Source organism: Apaloderma vittatum, unplaced genomic scaffold, assembly GCF_000703405.1.
Source record: "Apaloderma vittatum isolate BGI_N311 unplaced genomic scaffold, ASM70340v1 scaffold25517, whole genome shotgun sequence".
NCBI classification, from domain to species: domain Eukaryota; kingdom Metazoa; phylum Chordata; class Aves; order Trogoniformes; family Trogonidae; genus Apaloderma; species Apaloderma vittatum.
The window spans coordinates 16-16,538 of record NW_009724921.1 but is presented as its reverse complement, the minus strand read 5'-3'; the positions used below and the strand labels follow the sequence as shown (position 1 = coordinate 16,538).

At 44.1% G+C, this 16,523-nt stretch overlaps 1 protein-coding gene across 1 annotated transcript in view; it reads right to left on the bottom strand.

Moving 5' to 3' along the window:
• Positions 1 to 14,412, bottom strand: part of EDC3 (enhancer of mRNA decapping 3) — a 19,565-nt gene extending 5,153 nt beyond the window's left edge. The window contains exons 1-3 of the mRNA XM_009872724.1: positions 14,215 to 14,412; positions 12,409 to 12,725; positions 6,366 to 6,701 (exon numbers count right to left, since the gene is read on the bottom strand). Coding sequence (XP_009871026.1) covers positions 6,366 to 6,701; positions 12,409 to 12,725; positions 14,215 to 14,378 — 817 coding nt within the window. The 5' untranslated portion in view covers positions 14,379 to 14,412. The remainder of the gene's footprint in view (positions 1 to 6,365; positions 6,702 to 12,408; positions 12,726 to 14,214) is intronic.
• Between the last annotated feature and the right edge of the window lie 2,111 nt (positions 14,413 to 16,523).

Here is a 16,523-nt window from a genome sequence, read left to right as displayed (position 1 = left end):
ACCAGCCACAGCATGCGCATCCGCTCAGAGAGGAAACTTAGCAGTTACCCGTGGGCTCGGGCTCTTTAGCAGACAAAAAACATAACAAGAACCAGTTCCAACAGCAAGTGCCACATTGCAATGAGAAAAGCAGCGTGTATTTTAATCGTGAGGAAATATTTGCGCTGCCGTATTTCCCCAGGGCGCCCCAGTCACAAGCCACTAAGTCAAGCTACGGCGGAAACGGCAGGTTTCCTACATCTTGAGGTTTTCAACGTGAAACGGGAGGTGTTCCTGCAAGGTAGCCATAAAATGTTGTGGAGCAGATCCTGCCAAATCCTTCTGGCCTTCACTTCTGAACTCCCCAGCTAGCGCTTCGCAGCTGCAGAGGGCCCAAGCGTGTTCAAACGCTTGACCTTGCATGCTAACTGCTGATTAAGCTACCTCTGCTAATAGCCTTTCATTACATGCAGCACACATGCAAGCATGCACGTTATCAAAGTCATTTCAGACTCCTGATAGCAGCCGCCGAACATTTGGAGTCATAAGCCAGTAATAATCCTAAGCCCGTCACACAAGTCACGCACCTGCCCTGTGTTCACACACCCTCTTAGCCTCGAGAGTCACGCAAGGCTCGGCTCTGACCCTTTCCCATTCATATCTTTGTTACTTCATCAGGTCTTGTTTTTCGAGCTTGAGGGAGGACCTGGAATGAGTAACCCGAGGTCAGGATCTCTCCAAACAGCTGGATGGGACACATCCTCTGCCAGCCTGGACCAGGAGGGTCCCAAAATGCGCTTTTGCTGCCAATTCCCCGCTTCAACTTTGCATAAAGCCCCAAAATGAGAAGGGTGAAACAGTTGAGCTCTGCTCTGTACCTACCTGACTTCATATGAGTGTTGCCAGCGTCTGCTCTGTAACCATTCAAATCCTTTCCCTCAGTCGCTTCCCCCGGACCACGAGCTTTAGTCAACCCACGCTGACCACCAGCAACTCGGTGCCCAGCGGGTTAAAGCAAAGGGGGTTACTGGGAGGCACGAGCTGAACTTGCATTTAGCATGCCACTGTGACACTTTGTCCTAATTGCTCCCTCTCAGGGGCAGGCTTAAATGCCAAGAGAACTTCCCTTCACACTCACGCAAAGTCCAACCAGTTAGACTGGCTTATCAAAAGCAGGCTGAGGGAGTTAAACAAACTCTGGCCGAAAGCAATCAAGGAGGCGACGTGTAAACCCGCAAACAATAACACTACTGCAGCAAAACTGAACTCCTGCCAACTTTAATTATGTTTGTGCTGGACAGGGCATCTTTATTGTTTGGTAATGAAGGTAATAAAATAAATTAGCTCAGGCTTTTTAATATTAAATAAATGTATTTTACAGCTGCCTGGGAAAAAGAAAGGCAGATATAGCCTAAACAGTTTTGTGACACGCAGGGTATTGCTGAAGCCTGATTAAACACGAAGTATGGCTCGTTTATGAGGCACACTCTGTCCTGGGCACTACAACAGCCAAGTTGTCTCCTTGAGTTTCACCGTGCAATGTTACGTACACGCTGGTTGCATTAGAACACCAGAAATTAACAAAAGAAGAGTTTTTCTTTCCCTGAAGCACACCTAGAGCAACTGGTGTCAGAGGTCCAAATGCCTCCCATGCTTGCAGCTGCAGGGAAAAAACGAGGGTTGCTGCTAGAACATAAGGCCCATCTTTTCTCTTGACTATTTCAGGAGCTCTCTAGCTGCCAAAATAAATATGGGCAAGATCCTGGAATAGATGAGATGCAACTAGACTTTGGATCTCCTGAAAGCTGTATGTAATGTCATTAACTCTTTCCTTTAGCAATAAAGACTCGGTAAAACTGTTACTTGCCCCAGAAACATGAATGATTTCCTCCGCAACCTTAAGGGCTAGATTATTTTTTTTTAATCATCATTATTTTTAATTAAGACAAATTCTGCGGGAGTTCTGGCTGACCTTCCAATGTCAGCCTCTCCCAGCATTAGTGCACAATTCACTCCAGCTGAGCAAAAAAAACTGTCTAAGGGACAAAGAGACTTTGCCCCATGACTACTTTGTTTTCTCCTGTGGTTGGATAAAGTGAACTTAATTTGCACTCTACTCAAAGATCCCAGAAACACTTCACACATTCAATATACACAATCGCTGGAAGGCAAGTCACCCATAGACTGAAGAGCTAAAAGCTACAGAGTAGAAAAGTCCGTCAAGGACATGGCACACACAGAAAAAAAACCAAACCAAAAATCACCATGCTGTGGCATCACCCTCACAGAGCAGGCTCTGCCTTAGTTTTGTAGCCTGATCCTGGATGTAACCTCTGCCTGCCATGATTTACTTTGAAGCTCAGGTTTTCTTTCGCCACCTCCTTACCATGGGGAAAAAGTTTCTTGAAGGACAAGCTTGAAGTCTGGTTAGGGGGTGCACAGGAAAACGTTGACACTTAGTCCAATTTTTTAACACAGTGATGCCTTCATTTGACAATTTCTATAGCAGCTGAGTTTGAAAAATCTCACTTATTTTCCCAAAGAGACACTGAGATGGAAACAGCCTATTTTCTACTCTAACAGCATTAACTAGGGTGAGCATCTGCAACCCCTACACTGTGTGGGAAAAAGGAAGGGTGAGGTGGTGTGGCATATGAGAATTCCAGTCCCATTTGATGCCCACAGTCCAGCCAAGGGAGATTTTAATCCAGTATAATCATCGGGAACTGGAACCCACAGTATGCACGAGGTACACACTGGTGACAAAGTTAAAAAGAAAGGAGAGATGAACCTGCAAAAAGGAACCATTTGGACAGCCTGGTCTGCTGGAGATGATATTATATTGAGTCACTGATGACAAATGGAGATACTCCATCCTACTGCAAACTCCTCTGAGCTACAGCATACCTGCAGAATGGAACGTTGGCTTTGCAGATACTGCTAGAAGACCTGGTCCTAAAACGTGGTGCTGTTCAAAAACAGATCGTTTCAGTGCTGAGAGCCACAAGGAGGAACAGGTAGATCTATGCCAACACACATTTCCATCCTCCAGCTCTGGAAGCAGAAAAAGCCAGCTCACACCTCGGCCTTTGCAGTGCAGGGATGCCGATTTTGCTCAGTCACGAGCAAAGATCTGGTAAGCTCTATTAGCTTCAGGGTTTCATTTCTGTTTGGTACAGATCCCCATCTTCATTCTCTGTTTACTTCTAAAACACATGTTAGTATTCCTACTTGACAGCCTGGCTCCATCAAATTAGCTCTCAAAAAAGCATCCTGGGGGACTGAAGTGCTGATCAAGCTTTGCCTACGTCCTACATGAATCAACTTATTTTAGTCAGTAATTAAAAACACAGACTAGAAGCCCTGCAGATTAGTCTTTTGGAGAACTGGCATCAGCAGTTTGTTGGGTTTACTGGTGCACAATCCTGGTTATTTCCTAGCTCTGTGGAAACGCAGCATAAAAGAGCATGCAAGGATTCACAGACTTCTTGCTCTTCCACAGTGAGAGCTGGGTATTTGCTCACTGTCAATCAGTAGCATTGCTTTGTTTGTGCAGCAGACAGAATAATCACTCTATCAGTCAGAGCTCTTTTAAGACAATCATCTTCAAGATTGGCCTAGGGTAAAAAATCACTAAGTACTTTTTTCTCCATAATTAGGAAGCACTTTTTGCAAGTAGAGCTCCCCTTAGGAGTCTGGAGAAAAATCCGTAGGGAGAATTCAGAAACATGTATGCCTGCCATAGGCATACACAAAATCACGGTTTTTGGGGCTACAGGCACTCCCATTTAATTTCAGCAGCTGCTGCTCTTCCAGCCACTAAGAGGCAGGCTGCCTTCAGCTTAGCATTCCCCTTCCAGTTGCTAAACAAAGAAATCGGGATTTTAATTTTTTTTCCAAGTAACAGCCCATCATTACTCCGAGCACATCGGTTATCCTTCTGTTCCTAGCTACAAAAAGTGAATGCAAGAGACTGAATGCCAGAAACGCAGGCAAGTTACAAACTGTTTACAAGAGCTTTTGCTAGAGAGCCGTTAGCATTTCCTAAGCAAAAGTAAACTTCCTCGGGGACACAAAGGAAGTCACCCTCTGTGGGAAAAATATCTGGAGAGACACAGCGCTGGGACACTTTCATCATCATTCATAAGCCTGTGAATGTGCCCTGCTCAGCACCGGCGACTGGGAACTGTAGCTGTCAATACCGTGCCCATTGTGTGACAGCGACAGCTTGACAGCTTTTCTTCCAAACAAATCCAGAGTTCCATAGGGGAGACTAATCACCCAACAGTAGCTAATGAGGCTAGAGAGACCCTGCAACGCCAGAGGGGGGTCGTTTACCGCTCTCCCTGTGCTGGCTTGCCAAGAGCAAAACAAGAAAACAGCAGCCCTTTCACCGGGCTGCTCCCTTCAGCAAACGGGGAGCCAAGAGTTTCCATAGGGAACGACAAGGGAGTTTAGCTAACTCGAGTTCATTTTCCTGCCCTGAATTTACTTACTGATGCTTGCTGCTTATTGCACGTCAGAGTTTTCCTCTCAGGAACTGCACTGTTAGAACACCGCATTAGCCATACTTCTCAAACTGGCAGCTAACAGTAGGTTAGCTTTTGTTTCAGACTAGATACACTCGGAGGCCCTGGCTCCTCTCGAAAAAGCCAGCTGAAAGATGAATGACAAGTAGTAAATTTGAAAGAAAATACAAAAATTGTAGACCACATAGGAAAAAGAAGAAGCGCTTATTCACACAGGGAACTGGTGAAGCTTCTTGCCACAGGACACTGCAGGGATCTTGAAAGCTCACACAGACTGAAAAAGCAATAGGTTAAATTAAGCAGAAGGAAAAAAGCCTCAGCTATTTATACTGAACTATCACTTCTGCTTCAGGAAGTCTTAAAATTGTGAAAGATAAAGCACTCAGGAAAGTCTCACTGCATGTTTACTCTGGTCTTTCACTTTTCCGTAAGTAGCCTTGGAAACACAATACTAAGCTGGACAAGTTCTGATATGACCCAGTATGTTTTTATCTCCATTGAGAGCAGAACAGATCAATAGGAAGATGGATGACACAAATGGAAAACTCTGATACTGTCATGTAACAGAACCATCAAAAAAAGACTTTTTCTTTAAAAACTGAAAAGCAGCAATTCATTACAAATGAATCAGCTTCCTTTTCTGAAGCGTTTCACACGCCAGATGGAGTTTCTGGGCCAAGGAAGAAAGATCAAGGACCTGACTGCTTTTCTGCTCAGAGGCCAGACCACCAGGATATTAGCTGTTTCGTGTTTCTCCACAAAAAAACCCAAAATTTTATCCTGCTGTGGAAAAGAAATTTTTTTTCCGAAGTTCCACCACCCCTACATTTTCCAAGTGCTAAAAAGCATGCAAACTCAAGGCAGGACACCACAACTAGACTTAAAAGTTACAGGGAATCTGCAGAGCCATCGATTAGGAGCTGAATACTCATTCTCTGCATTTCGATGTCAGGAGTGCTGCCTCCCTGCAGCCAGGCAGCTCACAGATCCACCCGCTACCTTCACCTCTGTCCAAGAGCCTACTCAGTGGCAGCGAAGACCAGAAACGGGGCTTGCAGGAGAACATGTGGGCAGCAGCTGGCTCCAGTGTACCCCTGATGGTACACTCAAGGAATACTTCAACTCCAGCATCCGCCTATAAGGTTTTCATTCCTTTTACAATTATAAGACAAAGGCAAAGCAGAGGAAGACGCAGCTCTCGGAACACGTACTTTACATACATGTTATTGCTGTGCTCATCCAGCTTTCTGGGGCTCGATCTTTCACACAGCAGCAGTGGGCAGTAAGTGGTGGGGGAAGAGCCCAAATAAAAAGCCTTTTGTACAGTGAATGTTTGGAAGTATGAGCGAGAAGAGCCAGAACCGTTTCTTTTCACACCAACAACATTTTAAAGTTCTACAAAACCAGGCAGAAATATGTAACTAAGTATCAGAAGCATGTGAAATATGCCTTTTACCGGAAAATTACCCCAAAAACTACCAAAACCTACGATGTGATACCATGTACCGGAATCTTGAGACCATCCCTAACCAGCAATCAAGCCCACACAGGTTTGTCACGCTACTGAAATCAAAGCAAGGCTTCAAATGGTTCCAGTTCCGTTGTTGCTATCCAACAATCGGTTTTGCTCCCTTACACTTACCTCGTTGCCCTATCTCAGTATTTTTTATCTCGGAAATATTGCAAATAAAGGCTGTACGTAGACACAAGGCACAGATCCAATCTCACGTAAATGAATGCCCTTGCTTGTACCACTGACAAAGCTGACAAAAACACCCCATGGGGAAAACAATCCACCACACATGCCCCCGAAAAGCAGCAGACTTTGCATCCTTATCAGTAAGGGACATGGCATACCCGTGCAGAATTCTTTGTTAGCGTTCTGGGGTACGACAATCCTTCTGTAGACTATGGGTTCTGACTCCAAGATGTTCTCGTCGTGCCGATAGCGAGCTGGTTTCTCATTTGGGGTCCCCCGGGAACGAGTGCCGCTCCTTCTCTCATAAGTTTCAATCTCTTCAAACACCGCCGCCTTGTCAAAAAGGGCCAGGTTCCCTTCGAAATCAAAATCAGTATCTGGGATTTCATCAATGTCATCCCCAAAGCATTCGTCATCTTTGCTCTTCATTTGCCCATTTTTCAGGCCACTCTTCTTTGGAGTCACTTGGTTTGGATGACGGCTACTGGATGACCCTAAAGAAAAATACAAGCAAGGTTAAAGTGTGTCATAAATGGAAAAAAAAAAAAAAAAGAAAAACAAAAAACCACCACGTTTGCTCATACTCGTTTCTTAACAAATTTTGTAAGAGAGGCGAGCTCATGCTCCCAGTCCACCAACCTCAAGGGACATGTGCCTCCCAAAGTAACTGTAGACCTCATCTCAGGCATTACTCATCCTAAGACAAGCTAACAAAAACCAGAACAAGAGCATCAAGGCAGAGACTTCCAGGGGCTTTCCACTGGCAAGGTTAAAAAATCAAGCCTGACCACAGCAGAGAAATAAGGTTTCTCCACATCTTACTTAGCTCGAGCTGGTGTCACATTAGTGATAAGATAATAAGCTAGCCGTAAGGCAGGACACTTTTGCTCCGACACTGAGCTCATGCAGGCATGTGGCTCAAGACCTTCTTCGGAATTTCCCTAAATTCCAGACACTAATGCAGGTGTTTTCTTTCATAAGAGCCTGGCCACTTATTAATGATCTTGGAGGGAGAACTTAAAACTCAGAATATAAAGCATTTCTTTTTCCTTGAACTTACTATCAATAGGTACACATTTCAGTACCGATATGAAGTCAATTTCCTTATTCCTGTTTCATTATTCTACTTATTTGTTAACTTGTACTTCTTTCCAATCACAAGTAATTGCGAAAGCGTGATTTCTCTGGCATGAGACTGATTAAAGTCTCAGCTTATGGCTGGCGATCAAGGACTGATACAAAACCACATGCAATTAAAAGGTCAGCACAGCCCTTTACTTGCTTATTTCTTATATTATTACTCAGGTCACCCATACAATCTCAGGGCCAGACAATATTAATCTGTTTGTTATACCCACTGTTAAACCTGCAGTTACTAGAAAACATTTCAAGCCCGATTCCAGCAATTACAGGTATCGCCTGCAGTGTCCAACAGGTGGAGTTAGAGTTACCACACCAAAACTACTTGCTCTCTTAAAAAAAATTCTCATAGTTTAAGATAATCACCTTTGTAATTTATACAAATTAGTTTATTGACAGAATCCATCTGAGAGAACAGAAACAAACTGCCACCAAGTTACCATGATGTGTGCTTTTTATATAGGCTCTCTATAAATGAAAAAGCAGCATTTTTTTTTTTTTGTCTTTACATATTATTGCCAATCAGCAAGGGATGACAGAAAGAAATTCAAGTCATCTAAGGATACTTTGAAAACGTCACAAAGAGAACTGCAATAGGCACAACCTTCACCGCCTCCTGCAAAGTTGCTTGTTACCTTCCTAAGTGCAGACAAGTCTAGCCTGGTCTCGACAAATCCTTCCTTTCCCCTGCCTGGAAAGACGTATTTTAACCTTGGGTCAGACGGGTGGAGCAGCCTCGAGCTGCCTAACAAACCCGAGCTCTAGTTTCCCTGCATTTCCAAACTGTGCAACCCCCCAGTTCATTGACAGGAGCAGCACTTTTCCCAGAAAGCAAACCTTCCTCCTGTCACTCGTTTCTCCAGGAGTGTTCATTCAGTTCAGGACAGCAATGGGCACATTCAAGATCAATTTTTGGCCAAGTTAACAAACAGAACTCATCTCTCTACAGCAAAGTTATTCAGTAGCTCAATTACATGACTTAAAGTTCTGCCGCTAACTTCACACCACCTTCACGATTAGCTGAAGCCTTTACAGAAAACACTACAAAACCAGACCGGAGCAGACCATGCTTTCCTGGAAGATACGGGCAGGCTTGCCTGGAGTTCTCAAGCACTTATCAAGGCTTTGTAAACTCTGGCAAATTTGTTTTACAGCATGACATTGAGTCAACTTAGCACCATGTTTAACTGATGCCATGCTGAAAGACAACCTGCTAGGGATATGTACTTGTTTTTCTCCTCTAGGAGTGCATTGTCTCAGCAAGGATTCTTCCCCTGTTTATTTTCCCCCCTATTTTAGACAGTGTGTCTTTGTTGTTTTTTTTTTTTTCCTCTAGAGAACTGTTTAAGTGACTAACCTGAAAGCTTTTCCAGCCCTCAGAGCATGGAAGCTCTCTGAAATGCTCAGCAGCTCCTTCTCTGGAGCGTGTCTCAAGTACTTGAGCTAAACAAAGTAAGACCTGAATGCCCTATAACACTCTCAGAAAATTGCTGCAGCTTCAGCCTCCAATTATGCCACAGTCCAATAACGACTAAAAAAGCGAGCAAGAAGTCTGAGTCTGTACTTCAAACCTTGAAAAGCAGGATATAAGACCCCAAAAGTTGAAGACTTTGCAGAATCATCACTCCCTGTTAAAAGAAACAACAAACAAAACACCACCAAAAGAACACGCTCCACAATGACCATTTTCCTTGTGCAAGTAGTTTGTAGTTCTGCTTTTTTTTCTGGTTTATTTTTGTCCAGCAACAGTTTGCGTGCTCAACTTACACCAGTTTAAAAAGAGTTTTGCTCGAGCATCCCTAGCAAGCAGTGAAGGCTTACTGGGAAGGAAAATTCCAGTAGGCAACCTGTGACCAGTTTTGAGAGGCGAAAGCTTTTTACTCAACACACAACTTTCACTCTCTGCCTTAGATAAAGGATTCCCAAAAGTGACACATAAACCACTCCAAAGTTGGACACAGCTCAGTACGGGGCCACCACCGACAAGGGAATCGCACCCTACGCTGCTGCTATCAGGAATGAAAACCCCAACCAACACAACGGTCTGCGTTCTCCAAATGTTCACAAACTCCAGGTTAAAGCAAGAGTCAAGGGCGTCTCTGAGCTCAGATGAATAAGCCAGAGCCTACACCAAACACAATGGCAGAAGCCAGCTCCTTGTGTCAACGTCAAGCGTTACGGCAACTGCGTTCCTGTTACCCAACAAGAGTTTTTAAGCTCGTTGCCAGATTCTTCCACAAAAAAAACTCTGCACTACCATCAGCTGATCTGAAAAGCAAAACACAGGGACGGATGCACCGCCGTGCAGTGGATCCAGAGGCCAGAAGCAGCTGATGCGAGAAGTGTGTAAATGCTGACGGGATAAAAAGGCTGCACTAGAAAAAACTGTGAGAACAATGGTTGGAAAGCTCGCCGGGCTCCCCCGTGGACAAAGTGAATGGGAGCCAAGACCATACCTCATCAAAACGAGACATGCCGGCATTGTGGTGGGCAGCTCTCTAATCCACACCGAGGGATGCCAGCTCTGAAATACCGCTGACCCACACAACTGGCTGTCTTTCCACAGATCGCATTACAGCCTCCTAACAGGAGTGGCACAGAACACAGCAGTGGCCTCCCACAGACTCCAAGCAAAGTCAGGCTGTGTTCCTTGTAGAGCATCGTCATCTAGACAGGCAAGGAACCTGGCAGCTCATGCCATGCAGAGGAGAAAAGCCTAAAAAGAGGGCAAGGGGAGAGAAGGGAAAACTCAGAGATAACAGGAGAAGCATCCACTGCCTTCCAGAGCACTAGTGAGACCCAGTCAGAGCCTGAAAGCCGCTATTCACAGCCACGCTTGCTCCCACGGCCTGATGCAAGCAGCAGCTTGAAAGCCTGACCTTCTAGTCCTGCTCCTTTTGGATCGCAACTTCCAGGGCCTCTGCCCTGTGTACGTACGTGGGAAGCTTATTACAGAGAACAGCACGTGGCTCCACGTCAAGTTGGCAGCTTAACGCCACGCAGAAAAGCACCTCTCTCAAAAGATAAACAATACTTCCCGTGCTCTCTTTTTGCTCCTTTGGGGGAAAAAAAAAAAGAAAGAACAAAAAAACAACAGCCTTCTAAGTGTAGAACACAAGCAAACATAAAGTCTCTAGCAAGCCGGCTGCCCTCCTCTGGGAACTCTGAGGGGGCTTCTGCCGCCAGCCCTGGCACGAAGGAGCCTGGTGCCAGCACAGCACAGAAGCCACTTGTTGCGAAACCTGCGCTGGCATCTGCTGTTTATTGATTCTTGCCACACAAGTACTCCAAAGCGGGAACTTTGTCCCTGGCTTAGCACGCTAAAGGGCATCAGGAGGTCAACTTTCAGCTGTACTAAACCTTGTAGGACTGAAGTTCTAGATGACATCTCAGCCCCACATGCCTGTACCCACCAGCTCCATAGAGCCAGGACTTCTTCCACTCCCCTCCCAAGACTCAGTCATCATTTACCCAACGCTCCACACTTTGGAGGATAAGAGTTCACTTCTTCACCTCATTTATTCTAAAATGAATCCAAGCTAACAGTAATCTACATCTAGCACCTTACTCAACTTGTTTCACAGTCCATTAAAAAAAAATCTGACCTGCTGTTGGGTTTATGTAAAACTGGTGCAAACTGTAGTGAGTTGAAGTGGTTTGAAGTGCTCACTGCTTGCCCCAGACCTACCAGACACTGGCAAAACAGTGTTAAAGTGAGGTAATCCCCCTACGCACTCCATTCAGCCAGAACAAAGCAAAGCAGAAGTTACTTTAGACATTTAGGTAGCCAACGTCAGAGTCTGAAACAGTTTTTCTAAAAACAACCAAAGTCACAAACAACTCACTGGAATTTAGGAAGAGTTAGGGAATTTAAATAAAAAAAACCCAAGTCAATTAAAAAAAAACCCCAAACCATAAAGGCAGCACAGCTCTCTTCCTATGGCAAACACTAGGCAGTGTTCAGGCCTGGGTAGAAGTAAACCACTCAAAACTAGACAGGTTTGAAGACAGTTAGGTCACCCAAGAGTGCGTGCCTCGCTCACCTTGGTTTTGTTGTTTTTCTAAGCTCAAAAGGAAGGGGAAAAAATGAAGTCATGGAAATATACATGTTATATACTGATGCTTCAACAATTAAGTCATGGAAATAGGCTGGATATATACTGGCACTTCAATAATTGCAGGATGAAGATCTGGAAAGGAGCATAGCCCAAGGGGCTTGGAGGAAAAGAAAGAACATAGCCAATTTTGGCACAGCGCGAGAACTGGCTGAAGATTTTATGAACAGAAATAAAAATAACGGATGCCTGACTTTGAGATGCATGGATTTTATCTTTACATCATCCTCATTAGAGCCCATTAATTTGTGGTTTTTAACAACACAGCAAATAACATTTGTAATTACTCGTAGGGCCATGTTGCAATAGGTTACGGTTATACAGGCTTTAAATAGAAAAGCTTAATAACACTGCAATTTATTTCCAGTTCCTTTTAGAGGAAAAAAATGGAGGCTGGCAATGGGGCAATTTTCAAATAGGAAAGACAGCAGGAACGAGGAAATCATTGTCACCGGCACTATTCAGCTCTACATTTTCTCGCTTGATGGTGGTGAAGCAGAATACAGAGACTATCTTCACTAATCAGACTGGAATATTCACTCTAACAAAATAAAATTATTAAAGAACTACTTGCTTTTCATGTAAATAGGCGTCAATCACAATTCTCTCAGAAATGCCACAGTAAAGAAAAACACGAGCACGTTGCTCTTCGCATACTTAAGATTATGGATGAGATTCAGCCTGTTTCACGATGCAAAGCAAAGTGCGAGACACTTGGAGGATCCATACATAGAACACTTCGAGGCGCAGCTTGGGAAGTCTTCCTCCTCGCTTTTTAATTTCCTCTTCTCCAGACCCGTGGGTGGCAAGACCAGCAGGAAAGGAAGCAAACTGCTGAACAAAGTTTCTAGCACCGCTTGAAATGTTCTTGTTGCAGAAGGGCAGGTGCCGCAGTGGTAACTAAAGCAGGCAAAAAGGAAAGTTGCAGGTTAACCCGTATACTCACAGGAATTGTGTCTCCGACGGAAGCCTTTGGACTGAGTCAACGTCTCCACGTGTCGATCCATGTAGCTCTTGGAGCACTGCTGCTGGGGAGAGATGATAATATCCTGGTTCTTCATGTCCGTTCTCCTCGGGATGTTCTGTGGGGCGCTGCTGGAGATGGGCTTCTTTAACACTTTCCCAGTGGTGCCATTCTGACTGGGACCCACTTGGCACCCAACACCAGGGATGCCCATGTCCGCCTGCTGCAGGTCTCCACATTGCCTGCTGTCCCCTGGCCCCGGGATCTCCAGAATTTTCAGCTCAGTAATGTCACCTGCCCTAAAAACAGGAAAAGAAAACCAGGCATTCAGGAATCTAGCATTCGAGGTGCCTTTACAAAAAATAACCCCTAAAAAAAAGACAACATTGTCCAGTTGTTTTTTCTTCTCTGATGCCATTACCAAGAGAAACAAGGAAAAAACTATTTTAATACTCAGTCACACAGGATATTCCCACAGACATCAAAATATGAAACCAAAATGGCACGAATCTTCAAAATAACAGCTGAAGTATTTCTATGCTGCACCTGGATTTTGTTCGAAAGGTTCTTTTCCTGGCTGAAACAGAAATCAGTCAAGCAGAAAATGGAGGCAACGGGAACAGATCTCTGCAGAAATCTTCACTACTTTAACAGTTTCTAGATAATATAATTAAACTCAGCCTTGAGGCAACTATTACATTCAATCCATTTCTGCAGAATCTTTAGATCAGTGCAATACACGCTCAGACAAGGACGGTGCTTCACATTTCCTCGGAAAAGGGATAAAGAAAACAAACACAGCATTGGGCACGAGCCAAAACGAAACAATGAAGTGGTTACAAAGACCTCCATTTGCACTGATTGCAAGGGAAAAGATACCGAAGTTGGAGTCTTCTGTTGTAAACTTAATAAGTATTTATCTAACTGGGATATAAAAGCAGCAACAGCTCACTAAAGACTTCCACACATCTCCTGGAAGGATATGATCTTCACCTTTCCCCACTCACTCAATTTAAAATCCAACAGAAACAACAACCACCAAAAAAAATTAAGTGTATTGACTTCAGGGAAGCAATTTGATTTTAAAAATCAGTGACTCAGAGTCTTAACTATCATAATATGCCAGGTAAAAGGAAAATGTTCAGTGATGAGTGACTCTTAATTATTCTTTTTAAGCACAACGTTGCTAGGAGTTGCTGGGAAAAAACTCCTGAGAGCTACAACACTGCTCCATCAATTCAGCTTTTTGGTTCAAAACTCTCTCCTGTCTACATGAGAAGCAAGAGACAGAGGGGATGGAGTTGGATTCAATAAGTGCACTTCATTGTATCAGGGTAATAATTTTAGTTGATCTACCACTATTCTGTCACACTTTAATTACATACAGTACACTGCTGATGGCAAAGCTTTAAGAGACCTCCTCAGCTACCCAAAAGCCTAACAATGGAATTTTGCATATCTATATGCTGTATATCCATCTATATATACACACACGCACACACACAAATAGTCTCACCCACAAATAACCTCCAAGTCTGACCTACACCACTCCTAACATAAGATTCACACAGACACAAAATAATCTCCTGCACACAAAATAGTGGAAACACAAGAGGCACTTCTCATTCAAAGATGCTCTTAGTTTGGGGATTTAAGGCAAAGTGCTCATTACTGGGTTAAAAAAAATAACAACAAAAAAAAACAATTAAACCAAACGAAAACATTCAAACCACCACAGACTTTGCCTGGGAAAAGGCAGGAAGAAAAAGAAAAAGACAAGGCACTAACCTGAAGGTGACTTCTGGCACAAGGCATTTGACCCCGTTATGGAAGGGCCGCGTCAGGGAAATGGTCTGGCTGACCTGATCCACGGCAGACACTCGTCCTTGGTAGACTCCCAAGCTTTCTCCACAATTAATTGACACAATGCTCCCGAGCCAGTCCGTAGCCATATTTCTGGCACGCAGTTCCTGTAAATAGACGCAGGCCTGGCTGTAACAAGATGCAAAAAGTGACAACCTGAATCAGCATCAGCTGCACCCCCCCAGCCCCGAACCCTGGCTCCCACCCAGGCTCCCGCTTCATCAGCTTCTCTCTTCGTTGTGAGGTGGAACTAACATCCGTACAGACACCGAGGAGCACAGCGATCGTGTAAATCCCTCAACGGGGCTTTGCCTATACACTCGTTTTGTGGCACAGATCATTGTTTGCGTCATTGAGGAAATAATTTTCTAACTGAATTTGAGACAAACAGCATCCAACAGCAATATTTAATATTTAGTCCTGCCTGTGGAAATTCTCCCTATAACTTCAAACAGTGAATTTATCTTCACTTTTTGGTGTATAAACACTGGGATAGAGCAACTTTTGTGAATATTCAGCAGCGAGAAGATTAATCTCTGCATATAAAAAAACAAAACCCCAAAACTTTTAAGGTAACAGACAGATAGAGGGGGTGGGGGTGGGTTGGGAAACAATGCTAGAGTCCGCACAAAAGTCTTCGTACTCTGGAGAACCGGGAGCATTAGTGATCCTGCCACAATTAGAGAAATGAAAAATGAAAGTCACACTCCTTTCCGCCATGGAGTTCCACTAGAATACAGTGGGAGGAGGTGCAGTTTGATGTTCAGTCCCATGTAATTCCCTCAGTTTTGATGCCTGATTGAACTTGCATCAACGCGCTTTGAAGCGGCTAAGCACATCTTTTGATCCGAGATTTCTTCCTCCACACAAAGAACACAGGAAGATGACAGGCTCACTGGCATCACAGTAGAGCAAAAGAGCTGACAGGCTCATAAATGACAATGACTACCATACGTATTTGGCTTTCATGCTGTAATCAACAGCAAGAGGGAGAACACTTGATATTTACTGTAACGAGCACAAAGACTGAAAGCTTTGGAGACAGGAGATAATCCAGGAAGATGAACATCAATATATAAACCACGTTTCTGTCAGAGTCATGTTAATTCTCTTCAAGCCCTTCCAGTCCTGAGCTTCTTAGAAAAAGATGCAAGGGGTTAAAAAAAAAAACAACCCCAAAACTGGAAATAACTAAGATGCATGCATGATACTACCAAAAACTCACTTCCCCCAGCTTTCAGGGGACTGGAAAAAAGGGAATACTTCAAAGGGAAGCAAATACTTAGTTTGGTCACTAAACTGTAAATCTGTCAGGACCGGCCTCCTCTCTCTCCTGTTTCTCTGTATTTATATTAACCAGTGATAGCACTGTCTGGATTCCAAGACGATGGCTGATAAAAAGCACCTTCAAAACACAGAAAACACATCCCCAAGTATCTGCAGTAAAACTAAAATTTCATTCTCTTTCCTGCTTTTTGTATCTCTTTCTGAAAACAAGGGAGACAGATGATAAAACATTACCATCTTAAAAGGATCCTTTTTAAAACCAAGAGCTTCCTTTTACTACGAAAAAAACCAGTCTATGTTTGTGTGCAAACTAAAACAAGGGGAACTCTCACCTCAGAGGATCTCATTCGATTGCTTTGCATGCAAACCATTCAGAAAAGGGAACGAACTACACATGCAGTGAATGATTTACTTCATCGCACGTGAGAAACATGAGTACGCTTGTTTGTTTACCTACACGTGCAAAGACAAATCTCCTGTCTAATCTTCTGTCTTATAATACAAGTTTCTGTCACACAACTCACAGATATCTTGCATTCCCTCACGTTTCAGGTGTGTGTAACGGATACACCTGACGTTCTTGCAAGTTTTAAAGAGGGGTCAATCACAGAGCTCACAGAGACATGCACGCAGCACTTTAATAATCAGAGTTTATAAGTAATAACTTAGCACATCAACCGCTTTCCACACGAGGCACTGAGAAGAAAGGAGCCACTATGCACATCCTCCCCAGCCAAAAGATGAGGTAGCACTGAAGTGGCTTCGCTCTCTGACGAGGAGAGCGGCCACAGAGCTCGTTTCCCCGGGGTGGATCAGGGTGGGCTGCCTCCAGCCTCACCCCCATGGGAAAACACTGCCCCCCACTCCGAGAAACACAGGCCCCCCGAGATAAAACACAGGCGCCTCCCCAGATAAACACAGCCCCCCTCAGACAAACACAGACCTCC